The sequence below is a fragment of the Canis aureus genome, chromosome 35 (genome assembly GCF_053574225.1).
Source record: "Canis aureus isolate CA01 chromosome 35, VMU_Caureus_v.1.0, whole genome shotgun sequence".
Classification (NCBI taxonomy): Eukaryota; Metazoa; Chordata; class Mammalia; order Carnivora; family Canidae; genus Canis; species Canis aureus.
In genome coordinates, this window is record NC_135645.1 from 22,733,235 (window position 1) to 22,749,247 (window position 16,013).

The 16,013-nt window shown below is 36.9% G+C and overlaps 1 protein-coding gene across 15 annotated transcripts in view; it reads right to left on the minus strand.

Moving 5' to 3' along the window:
• ZPLD1 (zona pellucida like domain containing 1) overlaps positions 1–16,013 on the minus strand; it is a 79,348-nt gene that overhangs the window by 29,252 nt on the left and 34,083 nt on the right. For 10 of the 15 annotated variants that reach the window (XR_013372091.1, XM_077883741.1, XM_077883748.1 and 7 more), the window contains 2 exons: positions 14,103–14,153; positions 13,908–14,021 (listed from right to left, as the gene is read on the minus strand). The exons of 1 other annotated variant lie outside the window; for it this stretch is intronic. Coding sequence is in view for 13 of the 14 variants with exons in the window: in XM_077883741.1 (XP_077739867.1) it covers positions 13,908–14,021; positions 14,103–14,127 (139 nt within the window). In the remaining variant the exon portion in view is untranslated. The remainder of the gene's footprint in view (positions 1–13,907; positions 14,022–14,102; positions 14,154–16,013) is intronic. 4 more of the 15 variants (XM_077883752.1, XM_077883751.1, XM_077883750.1 and 1 more) reach the window with 1 other exon arrangement.

Sequence of the window (16,013 nt, forward strand, 5' to 3'; positions counted from 1 at the left end):
GTGGACGTGCATTAAATGTCAGTTGAGTATTACAGATGATTAGAGAATCTAGTGGGGAAAAAATCAGGTTACAGAGAAAATTCAGAGCTAGAGTAACTGAATTATTTAGATAACCTGTCCAGAGTAGTGAGACTCACTACAAATGATGCATCTTCCCAAGTGTAAGGAAGAAGCAGTTAAAAATCCACTGTAAGCCGTATTGCTGAGCACTTTGGTATTTTGTAAGCCATCTCATCCAGGATGGAGAAACAGAAGCTGTCCATCAGAATTCCATTTTATTTTGCCTATATTAAATTTACTCTACAGAGAAAGGAATGAAAACAAATGTGCTGATACTACAAAAAAAGAGGCATAGCCTGCTCTAAGAAAATTTTGCTAATGACTATGCCAAAATAAAAGGAATGAACTCGACGTGGAAATTTAAAATAACATTTTCACAGCTTCCTTAACTATTCCATGAGTTATCAGTGATGGGATCCATTCTAGGTCAATAAAGGTGAGTGTGTGTATACACACAAGCTTTTCATATCTTTATTTAGTTATTTTTCTATATGTAATGAGAAAAATATTTGTAGCAAATGGAGAGGTTGGTTGGGAGGCAATGTCCCAGGGGCAGAAGCTTTTACTTTTACTGTTTTTGGTAACTGTTATAAGCTGAATCATGTCCTGCTCCCCTCATAAAAAAAAAAAAAAAAAAAAAAATACACTGAAATCCTAACCCCCAGTCTCTCAGAATGTGACCTTATTTGGAAATATGGTCATTGTAGATGTAATTAGTTTGGCTGAGGTCACGCTGGAATACGGTGGGTTTCTAATTCCACATGACTCGTGTCCTTATAAAGGAATGCCATGTGAAGACACAGTTGGAGCCACACATCTACAAGCCCAAGAATGCCAAAGATGGCCTGTGAAGCACCAGAAGCTCGAAAGAGGCAAGGAAGGATTCTTCTACCCAGAGTGTCAAGGGAACATGGCCCTGCTGACGCCTTGATTTTGAACTTCTAGCCTCTAGAACTCGGAGGCAATAAATTTCTGCTGTTTTAAGTCACCCTTCTTGTGGCATTTTGTCGTGGCAGCATTAGGAAATTAATACAGTAACCTAACCACTTTGTAACATCCCATCTTACCGCTTAGATAAAGAATCAAAAACAAGCATCAGGTTGTCAAAACGTGGACACAAACAAAACAAAAACCGACTGAACTATTTGGAGAAATAAACTCTTTTCTTCAAAACAGGAAAAACAAGCACACTAAAATAAATGTTTAGTAAAGGAGATGATGTTCACCTAAGTAATAAATAGTAATAAATGTCATTTTATTTGCTTAAGTACTTCAAATCTAATCTAAGGGTAACAGTGTTCAACAGCATGTTTCTTTGGAGTATTCACTCTGCATACTGATTTTTGCTGGCAAAGTGAGTCATATTTTGAGAATGTGAATACGTAAAAATGAAAATTTCGGTTTGGGTATGACATTAAACTCATTACAAAAAGAAAGAAAGTCTTTCTCATGGTTAAAGATGGAGAGAAAGATGGAAAATCTTTTTTAAAGCCAAAAGGCAAATACTAGGATAGTTATTATAGAAAACTCAAGCAATATTCCCTTCATAGGTAGAATTCAATATTAAATACATAGGAAATAATAAATCCTACTTAAAATTGGGTGAATATCTCTACTAGCTTTTAGCAACATTAGCTGTTTAAATTAGCAACCGTAACTTTTAAAGATGTTCTTTACTAAAATAATAGAGTTTATTTTAATAAATGTTTGTCCACAAACTCCAAATTAGATCTTATATTTATTGATTGTTCTGCATTGACATGCTATTCCTTGGCTCGTGCCACTGTCATCTCTAACCCTAGAATATTAGGTTAGCTTTTCCTAACTGGTTCCTTTATTTATACTTTTAACCCTCTCTAATCAGTATAGCTATTAATACATGAATCCAATCATGTCACCTCCGCTCGGGTCTTCAACAGCTATTCATTTCACTTATGCCAAAATTCTAAATCTTGAACCAGGTCCTCAAGACTCTCCATGACCTGCCATTCCCCTTAACCACTGTATTCACATCTCTCTACCAACCCCTTACTCCCTACCTTTGTTTCACTAAATTTCTTTCAAGTTCTTTGAAGGCATCATACTGAGCGATGAAAGCCAGAATAGTTGCTACCCCCTGGGGTAAAATTGTTTAAAATAGAGGAAACAAGGAAATATATGGGGTGATAACAATGGTATTTGATCTGGGCAGTAGTTACATGACTGCATATATGAGTCAAAATTGCAAAGCTCTCTCCTTAAAATCAGTGTAAATATATAAAATTATTTTATATAAACGATTCCTCAACAAAATGCTGTGAACGTTTTAAAAAGCCTAACATAGATTTGCAAAGGGCCTTTAATCCGTGCTCTTTGCTCTGTTGAGGCTGCTCTTCCTACCCCTACTCCTCCTGGTCTGGTTAACTCCTATTCATTCTTCAGGTCTCAAATTTCATTGTCCTCTCCCCAAAGACTTTCCTGATCCCAAATCTAAATCATGCCACCCCATTATGCTGTCATATTGCCTTAGAATCATGTATATATTTGTGTATTTTTCTATCTGTCTTCTCTATAACCTGGAAGTCCCAGAAGGCAGGAAGCTATAGCAGTCGTTGATATATTTAATTATTAACTAAGTAGTTATTTTACCATATGAAGTGTTGGAACAATAGACTGCACTGAAGATTTACAAAGCAGTGGTATTTGTTCTCGAGTACATCATAGTCCATAAGAGGAGATAGGTGTGGCCCAGTTTGACAGAAAGACTGGGCAGAGAGCTATGGGGTGGTACAGAAAGCACACCCCACCCAGACCAGCTGGTTAGGAACAGTCTCCTGGAGAAGATGCCATTGACGTGAGTTTTGAAGCATCAGTAGAGTTAGCAATTTAAAGGAGTGGAAATTTTATAACACAGAGGGGAGCATGAGTAAAGACACAAGTGTGAAATAAGCTCAGGCTTGGCTGAGAGCTGGACAGTTCTGTTTTCACGAGAATGTAGGATACAAAGAAGAAAATGGGAGAAAATGAGGCCAAGTGGCAAACACCGTGGCAAAATCATAGGAAGCCTTTTCAGACAGGAAGGCTTTTCGGTCTCTGTAAGGTAACAAAATACCTACCTCAGCCTCGGATCAAATTCTTAGTTACCCATGAGTTTACTAAGAACTCTCTCTCTGTCCAGTGGAATCAAGACTTGGTATCACTGCATTACTTGGACCATCACAAACGTATAGAAGTGAATACGTACCATTAAATATGTTACAAAGGAGAATTATCATTCTCCTTAATTTAAGCCAACTAAAGCCTTCAGCTTCTTTACCTTTGTTTGAGAGGAATTAATGGATACTTAAAATAGCTTCATAAATGGCAAAGATTACTTTGTTCAGATGTAGAGCTCTCTCTAGTTTTCTGCCTCTAACCGGAGACTTGTAACTCCTGAAATGGAACTGAATTTGCTACAAGCTGATCCCGCTAGGAGATATGATAACAAGCTAAAGGCTTTTTGCAGTGGAAGAAAAGAAATCTGTTCAAATCCACCCATAACCCAGTTTTCTTAAGACTTTTCACTATCCCTTCTGAGAAACACAGTTTTTTTCCTGGTTGTAGATACTAAAGACATCCATTCAGCACAACTTTTCCATTTGTGAGGCTTTGAGGAGGGAGAAAAGAGACTTTTAAGTTGCCAAAGGGCAATTTCTGCCAAAAGAAGAGAGTTTTTTTTTTTTTTTTCAGAGCTAGTAAATAACGGTCGCTCTCAACAACTAAATTTTGTTGAGCCTTTTTAGTGTCCAATCTCTGGTCTGAATTGCTCTATCCTTTTGAACAACACCTGAGTATTAAACAACTCAATGCGGACAAGTTAAAAACAAAATCAAGAAATAAATAACTTTAGATTTTTGGCTTTTAGTTTTGTTTAAATATACTAAGCATGTTTATAATGACAGGCCAGCTTACAGAGTTTATGCGCAGTTATACTGCCAAAATAGCTATTTTTCCCCCTGACATTTTAAAGATTTATTTATTTGAGAGTGAGAGTGGCATGGAATGGAGAAGGGCACTGGGAGCAGGGAGAGAGTCCAAAACAGACTCCACGCTGAGGACGGAGCCCAATGTGGGGCTCAATCCTTTGACCCCAAGATCACAACAGCAGCCAAAACCATGAGTCGGATGCCCAACCAACTGTACCACCCAGGTGCCCCTCCTCTGATATTTTAACCAATCTAAGCTTTTCATAAGAATTAAAAATACATAGTATTAAATCAATTTCAGGTAAAAATAAAGAAATGCTCTGCACTTCTCTCACCTACCAATCAGGCCATGAGTTTGTCTCACCTTTCCTTAAACTATGCAAATTTTAAATATCCTGCCACACTACCAGCCATCTATCTCACCACATATTTAAAAATGTGTCCAGATTTGGAGTTTATAGAGTATTGTTACCATATAAGTGGGAGTAAAGAAGAGATGAATCCAATTCTATATATATGAATAAAAACCTCATTCTACTTCTTCATTCCCAATAAAGTTCCATTCCTAGAACATCTTAACTATACTTTTCTCTTTAGACACAATTACTGACAATATATTTGTTGCATATCATTCATATATCTGCAAGTATATCTAACTTTATTCTTTTTTTCAACTATTCCACACTCAACTAGCTTAAATCCAGTGGCATCCAGATGACACTAAAGATCCTGTGCTTTTGATAGACTGAACGATCTCCATTTCATCTTGATACTGTTACATTTGAGACCTACATTTACTTTCCTTAACATCAGAATATTTATTTTAACATTTTCTAATTATTACCTGGAATAATAAGAGCACAGAGCAATACATTATTCAAATAATTTGCATACACATATTCTATGATACAAACGGCAACACCCCCAAAAAATTGGGTTCAGCCCCACAGAGCAGTGGCTCAAAATATTCTTTTACCACTGATCTGAAAATGTAAAAATCTCCACATGAATATCAGGAATTCTGGGGTCAATGCATAATATAAAAAAAGAGAAAAAATGTGATGTACACATGAGTTTAAAACACAATCACCGGGGGATCTCTGGGTGGCTCAGCGGTTTGGCTCCTGCCTTTGGCCAAGGATGCGATCCTGGAGTCCTGGGATCGAGTCCCGTGTCAGGCTCCCGGCATGGAGCCTGCTTCTCCTTCCTCCTGTGTCTCTGCCTCTCTCTTTCTGTCTCTATATCTATCATGAATAAATAAATAAATATTTTTTTAAAAATAAAAGTAAAATAAATAAAACAAAATCAGTGCCATCAGTTTTATACAACCCAGAGGCTACTGTTCCTATTTATTTTCAAGATCTAGACTATATGCTGCTTCATGTCAACAAAGTATTTTTTAAAACTACATATATATATATATGTTACATGTCAGTCTTTTTGCTAGACTCCAAAGATAAAGGCTTTAGTAACATTCCTTTACTTCAAGATGCTCATGTTCAATTAGAGGAAGCAGAAAAACTAGACAATTATAATACAGCCTGATAAAAACATGAAAGAGGTGTATATACCATGTTGTATACAACCATGCCTCTGTAAGGGAGAGGTATTTGGAAGGGATTGTGGAGAAGAAATAAAATCATTCCAGGGCATTAGGCTGCTGTCAGAGGAGCTTGTGGCTCTTGATCTTAGGGTCATGAGTTTGAGCCCCATGTTGTGTAAAGGATTACATACATATATACGTGGAAACGAAATCATTCTAATGGACAAAATTGATAAGAAATTGATTAGATGATAGCACGAAGAGAGAGAGTCAAACTGATAACTCAAATTTCCAGCTTTGGTGGGTGACTTGATCATTCCCTGAGATAAGGAATAAAGGCATGAATAAAGAGGATGAGCTCAGTTTTTGAGAGGCTGAGATATATATGGGACATTTCAAGCAGAAGTGTAGAAAAGATGGTCATAAATACGAATCTAATATTTGGGGGATACAAAAGAGCAAAAAGTATAAATGTGAGAATCACCAAATACTCAATGTATCACAAATAAATGGTAATAATGGATGAAATACCCATGATAGTATTCAGATAAGAAGAGAAATAAGCTGAGAATAGAAAAATAATATCTAAGTTGTCCATTAATGAGATTTTCCCTCATTTCCCAATGGAAGGTAATAATTTGTGCTCTGTTGTATCTCTTTGACTGTGAGGCTACCACACTGCTTACATTGTATCTGGGAATGGATATTTGTTCTCCCAGTAGATTATGAAGTCATTGGAAGCTCTGGATATTCCCAGGTGCCTAGTGAATACACAGCAAATGTCTATTAAAGCATATTTAATTCAATTCCTTCACAAACAGCATACATGGTTTCTAATTTATACCAATAAGTTCCAAGATTCACAAAGAAAATATATGTGCAATTAATATGGTTTCATCTTGACTATTCATCCGGAACTCATATTTCCTATCTGTACTCTGCCAAGTGCCCGAGATGATTCCTGTTTTTAGAGTTTTAGACAGACATCAATATCTTTAATGTCACATATTTTCTGACTTCCAATTGACAAAATTCAACCCATTAAATAATATCAAATGAATAGATTTTTTCTTTTTTTTTAGTTGCTTAACCTTTCAAAATACATTAGTCTTGGTAACTAATTATTTTGCCTCATTACTAATAATGATTTTTAAAAATTATTTTCCCTTTACAGTGATAGATTTTTTTGAAACCTATTGTCATTAATAGCAAGTGCATGACAGCCACCTGGGGTTGACACAAAGCTAGCAAGACATCATGAGTACCATGCTCGATACAGCACTTCTTATGCTTCATGGTGCATATGCATTACCAGATAATCTTATTAAGGTGCAGATTCTGATTCAGTAGATCTTGGTGGGAGGTGGGCTGATTTGTGTGTTTCTCACAAGCCCCCAGGTGACGCCAATGTTGCAAGTCTCTTAGCTGAACTGCTTAGTCACACCTATCTACTTCTGGCAGAAGCTAACCCTTAGGGTAGACTCTATCTGGTAGGATTAAGTACTCCCACCAAATAGCTATTTGTATGATTTACATGTTAACAAGAATGAGAAGTTGGGATGAAAGGGATGAAAGAAAAGGAAAAAGAGAGGAGGAGGAGGAGAAAGAATCATGAAGGAGATGAATGTATGCCTAACTCCTTTCCTTCTCTGAGGAACTAACTGGTTTCGAATCTCATAAAAGAGGGCTCATAAAAAGCTTTGTGAGCTTGAGTCCAAATAAATCTATTTTAGTACTAAGGTGACCGTGGGTGAAACAAAGTTGGGAATAGGTTTGGTCTTTTCCTACCCCCATCTCTCCCCCATTGCATAAACCAAGCAGTTTAATAACTGGAGTAGCACCTCAAATGGCAAGTACACTTTGGACACTCTCCCAAAACCAAAGGAGACATGGGGTGGGGTGGGTATCTGTTGTGAGTAGAGGGAGGCTCTGTGCAGGTCAGATGCAGATATAGGTAATCCTGTGACTATGACTGCACCTCGATTCATGGGCTGGATTACAAGTCCTTCAAAGTAGCATTGGGTTGAAACTGAGAGTATGAACCAAAACCTATTAAATATAATAGGAAGAGGCTTTTTTAAAAGATTTTATTTATTCTTGAGAGACACCGAGAGAGGCAGAGACACAGGCAGAGGGAGAAGCAGGCTCCCCGCAGGGAGCCCGATGTGGGACTGGATCCCAGGTCCCCAGGATCACAACCTAAGCTAAAGGCAGGCCCTCAACCACTGAGTCAGCCCTGCATCCCAGGAGGAGCTTTCTCTATATGCTGAAGAGTACACTGCTTTGTAGTGATATAGTAATCTCACCTGGAAAGAATTTACTTCCTGACCCCCAATAAACATTCCAAAACTAATTTATACCATTTTTAGCAGATTATGAGTAATTTATACATCATTTCCATTTCTATCTCTGTAAAATGAGAGTAGAAATACTTGGCATATATCATATATATGCCATATAATAATTTAAATATATATATAAAATGCTATATAAACTTAAAATTGCTTAGAGAACAGATGCTATGTTCACTGTTTTAACTCATTTTTTTAAGTTACTTTTCCTCTCAACAAGATTTTATACCATGTTGAGATTTGGGTGCTAAAAGAGCAAGAAATCCTAAAGGGGTATTGATATTTCATCCACACAAAGAACCAGCAGCTGATGGAGAATTTAAGGTGGATTAGGAATTTAAGTTTCCTTTCTACGTGGAACAAGTTTCCTTGCCACCTTGGTTTTCCACATCTGTTTCTCGTTAGCAAATACAAGCTGTTGTTTCTAGGGCTGCAGGAAATTCATATGTGGTCTGAGGCAAATTTTGCAGACTTCTCCTCCCACTAGCTGTTCTACAGTCTTTGGAACCAGAAGAGATTGGTCATCTTTTTCAGGCAGGAAAAGGCCTATGGGTTTCACTTATACAAGCAGAGGAAGTGAAAAATTCGTGCAATAAAGAACTTCTTTACTGAAATAAAGAAGGGTATGGACTCGTGGTACCTGCTGACTAATTGCTCTTCCTGCCATTGCATTTTATCACCAAGATTAACCAGAAGTAATCAGCAATAGCTGCCTCATCTGGTCTAGTAATGGCGATCACAAGCTCAAAGCAGAAGGCAGGCATCCTCTGGACAATTTGGACACCAAAACACTACTGCTATGTAGGAAGGCAGGAGAGTTGGCCCTTCTTATCACAGAAAGGCCAAAACATATTTCCTTGAATAATTATTCCATTATCCACTCTTACTTTGAGCACAGCATAATGCAATGGTTAAGCAAAGCCTAACACAAGATTAGAGAGTTCATTTGGCTTGACCCACCCATAAATTCAATTAAATTGGTGATTCTTAATTTTATTTCCTGTGGAACACTGTTGTTTACTGAAATATTAATAAGTATTACTGGAAAAAATACCTCCTTAGTCAAGCAAGTATCCAAAAGGCTAAACATGTTTTTCTACTATGTGATTTTTCAGATGTTTTAATGTGGCTATTCCCATTTTGATTATTTTAAACTTAGTATTCTAAATTCACTTTAAGGCATCATGGCTTGATGGAAAGAGCCTGAGTTTTATATCTCTGTCAATGTCTAGCTTTGCAACATTAAACAGACGCTAATCCTCAATTTCCCCGTTGTAAAATGATGTTATAAGATTTTACACTTTTGTCGTAAGAAATACAAGAAAGAATTAGTAATGTGGGTATCACTCAATACATGGAACCCATTGTTTTCTTCCCTTATAAGTGTTATTTTAAATAGGATGCAAATGACAGGTTGTGTAACACTGACTTATATTCAGTTTCCCATGAGTGCTTAGTTCACTATAAGACAGTGTCAAGTCACGGAGTTTCTGGTGCCATAAACCTAATCTTTCCTTGATTGTGCCTTTATCATTAAAGACTTCTCAGAGGCTAAACCTTATATGCTACCATCTTCCCAAAAAGGGAGGTAGTTCCAAAGGTATTTGTCAGTCACAAAGGCCAAAGGCATTTATCCAGATATTTAATTTAGGCCAAATAATTCTGTGATACTCTAAACGTCAACTATGGTTTGAATTTCATTCTGGGAAGAGCACCACCATAATGTCAGTGGGGTATAAGTCTGTTCCTTGCTATCAGCTTAGATAGCCAAGAGTTAACTACCTTTAACATTAAATTGTGTCCCTTTAAATTTAAAACGAATTAGACCATGGCAGTTCCCTTGGCCCAAGGATAAATGCCATGAAAATTAAAGAAAATAGTTCTAATGTCATGAAACAGCAAAGGTCAGATAGGGTGAGATGATTACTTTCATCATTATTAACATTACTTTGCATTTAGATAGAGCCTCTCCTTTGCCAGACTCATTCTCATTCTATCCCATTGCTTAGTATCTGAGCAGCTTGTGGAGCTCCTGATGACATCAAAGGTGATCCTGATGTGGAAGAGAAGCCACAAGTCAAGAGGGGAGTGAGCAATTAACCTTCATGCTTTATTTGCTCACTCTGGTCTTCTGCAAATGACCTACAAAAATCGGCTTACTTGAAAATAATACCCATTAAAGCCTCTCTTGGGACTTCGGAGTTATATCTAGATCTTAGATTTTTTTTTAAACAGATTTTACATTGCAACAACATGTGTGTGCGTGCATGTGCATGTACATTTGGAAAGTCTGGATATTTGTTATCTAATCCAGACAGTACAAAAAGTGCTAACATGTATAAGGACAAATACAAATTAAAAATAGAAGGTCTAATTCTCCATGTTTAAAATAAGGGAGGAAACTTCTCCTTCCTTTTTCTTAAATCATTTACATCAGAGAACTTGTAATTCTAAGTACTTTCTCATCTCCTTAAGACATGTATAAATCCTTTAAAAACTAGATAGGCCTTCTGTCAGCTTTATAACCCAGCAATTTTTTTTTTCGAGGATCTGGGAACCATCTCTTGGAAAGGTAAACCTCCAGGAAAGTAGCACCCCTCTGTCACAGGTTCCTTGGGAGGGTAGGAGCCTAACTTCTGAGGGAGCGTGGCTCCAAATTACAAAAGTATTTCCTTTTGTAAACATACAAGTTTATTTTTCCTCTAGATAAAGTCAATATGCTAACACAGATGGTCATCCCAATTACCAGGTATATTTAGAATGAACTATATGTGACAAATGGTGCTGTCAAGTCCTCTTATTTGAGGACAAGTTATTGTTTATCTTGAAAACATATGTAATGGGTTGCATCTGCTTAGCTATGTAAGAGTAAGATTTCTTTCTGTCTTTATAATCTCTTGATGGATTGATTATGATAAGCCTCACATTCTGCTTTAATGCTCACTCAATGATAAGTGCTTTCATCTCTACTCTCCTGGTGGAGAGCATTTCCAAATTGGGAGATGGGTTTGTTTTTAATTTTATTCCCCTAACGCATGACTATGCTTTTAATTAGAATAATGGACTAAAGAAAATAATAGTATATACCATGTCAGTTGTTCCTAACCATAAATGTGAATTAGCCTTATCTGCAGGGCTTAAAATACCGACTCCCAGCACCACTATTACAGATTTGGACACTACATATTTGGGGTAAAACAGTAGAGTAAACAGTTTTGGGGAGTTTTAACAACTCTCCCAGATGATTTTGATGCAGGTGGTCGGTGGGCACCATTACAAATAAATGTTTTAACATAATTTTTAAATTTCCCATATGAAAAATACTTCTCTATCCTATCCTAGTCACTTCCTGGTTCATTTACATATTTGATTTACCTTTACAAATAAGTAAGTACAACATCAGATAGATCCTCTCTGCTGAGCAATCTTTCTACATTTGGCCTCCTTTTCCACACATAACAGGGGAAGGCTTGACTACCCTCCCCAGGACCTGACCAGACCCCTGGGCCCTCATTCTCCTGAGGGCCTCTGCCTCCCTTGTCACAATGAGCGTCCCTCAACTTCTCTGCCTATGTCTTATTTCTCCCTCTCTCTGAAATCAAAGAAAGAGCTATCAGTTTTGGGAGGTTAGCACCTCCACCTCTGCCTTTGCTCTCCATCTTTTCTTTCCTCATCACATCAAGTTTTTCTTTATTGGTATTCCCAATCTCTGAATACTTTCCCTTTATTCACGTATACTAAATTGTCTCTAATTCTCTAATCCGTAAATTCTCTCTTCTCATTTAAACTGCTGGCACAGGTTGCTCCTCTTTCCTTCACTACCAACCATATCTAAAGTAGTAGTCTGTTTTCCCACCTTCTATTTTCCTGTCCCCTTCCCTCATTACTTACTCAGCGTTCAGGGATTTAGCCCCTACACAACTATTTTCTGTTTCAACCTCTCTCCCCAGACCAAGATCCATACTGGATAGAGACTGCCATTATAAATTCTAGAAGCTCCTCAAATTCACTTTTTCCAAACCCAAAGTTTCTTTCTAAAACATGCAAGTGCACTATACTTTTGGTGTCAGTTGGCAGTATCGCTATCCAGTTATCCGAGTTCAAAAAATCATCTAAGACATGGTCATCATCTACTCTTTCACCTCCCCAGCTGAACAAATTCTCCAGCTCTGTTTTGTCCACCACAAAAAATATCTCTTAAGAACGGTCTCCTTTTGCTGCTCCCACTGACACTGCTTTCATCACATTTCTCTCTGCCTCTGGTTTCTTCTAACTCGAATCTATCTTTCGCTTTCCCCAATGTTGGCTTTCTAAAATAAAACATGACCAGGTCAGATCCTTAAAAGAATATGTTTAATAGGACACAATGGCTCTTTGTTGCCTACAAACTAAAGACAAAATACTTCACACAAATAACTCACAAAATCTTCCTGGCAAAACAACTGAACCTGAATTTACTCAAGCCTCTCACCCTAATTAGTTTACAGAGTATACAGGAAAAGAGGAACATGTTAAAGGACACATCAGAGCTGCATCAGCCAGATTCAAAGGTAGAATTCCACAAAACAAATGACCATATTACTTAAAAATATGAGGAGTATTTTAGAAAAGCAAGGGACAGAGATAAACTGTTATAAATTAAAATAGACTGACACATGTCAGTCTAACAAATGCATCATGTGGATGTTTTAGAGGCAACTTGGCTGAGTATTAGATGATGTATTAAAGAATTACCATTAAGTTTATTAGATATATACATGAAGTGTAAATATTTTAAGTACTTTTCCATCAGATACACATTCTGAAGCATGAATAATGAATTTACTTTAAATTATTCCAGAGAGGGGGGTGATGATAAGAAGAGAGAGATGAAGCAAAATGTATGTGCTGAAAACTGATGAAGCTGGATGATCAGTACAAATGCTTTTTACTAGTCTCTACTTTTAGATATATTTGAATTTTCCATAACAAAAAAAAAATTCTTAACCCTCCTTTGTGGTATCAAAATCATTAACAACCCTGCCTTAGAACACCTGGCTCGACTTACCTTTAGACATTTCCCCATCCTGACCTCCAGGTCATACTTAACCTGCCAAGCACTTGTGTGCTAGGTTGGGCTCCTGAATACATTCCTAAATACTTGGATCTTTATTCTGGAGCAATCCAGATTACCTCTCTTCAGGTGAATTAGAAATCCCACATCAACACCATAATTACCTACGGAATACTCTGTACAAGTGTGTTGTTGCTCTGGTATGCTCTGAACAAAGGAGTACCGGCAGGTTTGAAAATGTAAAACATGACAAAGTATATCAATTTGCATGACAAACTTGGAAAAGTGGTTTCAGATTGTCTAATCTTTATTTTGTAAATGTTTAACTGTGATTCTATAACTTTAGCTGATATAAAATGATGAATACTTAAATGAAACATTGAATTACTTCTCATTGAGTGCATATTTTAGGAACCTGTAGGACATGCCCATCAATGTGGTGAAAAACTCCTGTCACAATATTGATGGTTGCCATGCCATACATTCTCAAGTTGACCTGTGTACTTTTGTAATGACCGACATGCCATTGAAATAATATTTTTGAGTATACACAATATTTCACAATTATTTTCTCAAGTATTATTCCTAAGTAAATCTATTAGCATATAGGGCAGTTTTGAAAGTCCGAATTAACTTATGAGGAAGAAAAGGGCATCAATTAGGCAAATTTTGATGAAATTAGCCTCTACCAATTCTATCACCCAATAGCCAATATTTTTCACATTTGTGAGCAGCCATTATAATAATATTAACTATGATGAACACTTTGTATGCTAATGTGGATATAAATTACAACTCCAGAAAAATGTCTTTTGTCATTTGCCATTTGTTAATATCCACTTAATGTAGATGGATATCCCCTCCCTCCATTTTCCATATGTATTCAAGTGCCTTACTATTCAAACACAATCACTCTTTCCAGATACAATTAGAGAAAAGACTAGGTTCAGACTTACCAGGAAATCTACTGTGGAGGTTGGCATCACAGTTGTAGCCATTAAACTGAGCAGACCCCAGAAGCACTCCAATTGTTAGAAGCAACAGCAACCATATTCGTTCCATTGCAAAACCTAGAAAAGAGTTCTTATCATGTGTACATCACCAGCCTTCACTCTTTCTTGCTGGAAAGACTGAGGCTGATCTGAACTCACTGTTGGGTGGGCTGGCAGGCTGCATCCATGCAGGCAAAGCTCATTTAAAGCCTAAGGATTATGAGAAATAATTATCAGCAACAAGACAGAAGTTTCAGTTATGATATTTGAAAATTATTTCCATTCTTTGGCATCAGTTTGGTAAGGGTGACAAATCCAGACTTTTGTAGTGGAAGAACTAAATGAAAGTCATAAAATTTGCAAAGAAAGTGTATTATAAATAAGAAGAACTCAAACCAAATATTTACCATATTAGAACAGCATAGCTAGACAAACTGACCAATGTAGAGACAACTCTATACTTTAAAATACCAATATCTGTAAATTAAGAGGGATTTAACACTTGATACTTGATTCTCAAAGAATTTTCCATAGTCTACATGGCTTAATAATGTCAGGAAAAATTTTCCCTTATCAAATAAATTCCAGACTAGTGCTACTTCTCAAAATCAGTAGTTTGTATATATTTTGTTGTTGTTGTTTTCAGGAAACACAGGGATAAAGCAAAAGGAAGAATAGAAAAATACTATGTGTGGACTTACATCATGATTCCACCAATGACTCTTCATTGGTGGGTAAAATAGGACTGATACAGATAAATGAACACCGTGCATTCTTAGGCGAAAGTAACGGAAAACGATTTTTTATGTTGTCATCATGTGTTGAACAAATAAATATGAACTGACTTTGATAATTAAACACCAGTCAGTCTGGTGCTTAATATTTTTTTCTCCTGGATGCCCCATTTTTGGCCAGATCTTCCAGAGCACCCAACTGAGGCTCAGGGCAGTTTGTGCACTGAAAAAAATCTTTTGGGTTGGTGGTTTTGGTCTGTGTGCAAAAAGCAAAAAGAAAATAAAACTGTAAATGGTTTGCTCAAATAATTTAGTGCATTTTAAAAGCTTGGGGTTTGGGGGGTGATATTTTAGCTGCCCTTAAAGATCTGCCCTTAGATGATTAATCAAGTCTTTAGCAAAAGGAAGGAAATACATCTTGCTTTTTTGAACCATCATTTTAGTATAACAAGTTTATGGTGAACAAAGTCACTTTGGTAAGGATGTGGGAAAGGAAGGCATGAGTTTACTCTTAAAAATAGATTGAAAAATATTAATTCAACAGGAGCTTCCTTCCTTCAGCATTATAGCATACTACTCAGGCACCAACCTCATGACTTTTAGGAGAACAGCCATATGTCTGGTTACTTCTAATTCCCTAAGACATTGGGTCAACTAAAAGTTCACACAAATGGCTGACCCAGACCCTGGGCTCTCTTGGCCCCATCTATAAATACCATCATTGTCTAGCTCCTCAAGACATTTCAAAGAAGTATTAAGTGTTAAGAAAGCCTTGCTCTTTTGGAGTCTTGGAAATATTGGTAGGAAAGAGAGCAACTTGTTTCTGAGCAGTACATCCTATCCCGCACAAACTTAGATATGCCCTGCCATGCCCTTCTCAGGATGGGTCCCCATGATTCCCACAAGGCATTGGAGACTCTAGACTCACATTGTTGTCTTCTAATCTAGAAAAATCTTCCATCTCTTGGGATTCAGGGAGTCAGGAATTTTCATCAATGAATGATTTTTATTCTGAAACACTTTCTAGCTTTTATATTCTTTCACAGAAGAAAAATAACACTTACCGAGTGGACACTATTTACAAAGAAGGCACTGTGAGCCAGATCATTTGCTATTATTTCTCATTCATATGTCTTAAAATAATTGGATGAGACTGGAATTATTACTCCATGTGCAGAGAGGGACAAATAAGTCTCAGGAAGTTTAAGTAGCATAGAAAATAAGTGGAGAAACCAGAATTCAACTCCAGGTCTTTCTGGTAATGTTTACTGCACACACTACCTATCATCTATTATTAAATAAATTATTTTGGTTGCTATTTACCATCAGTTGCTTT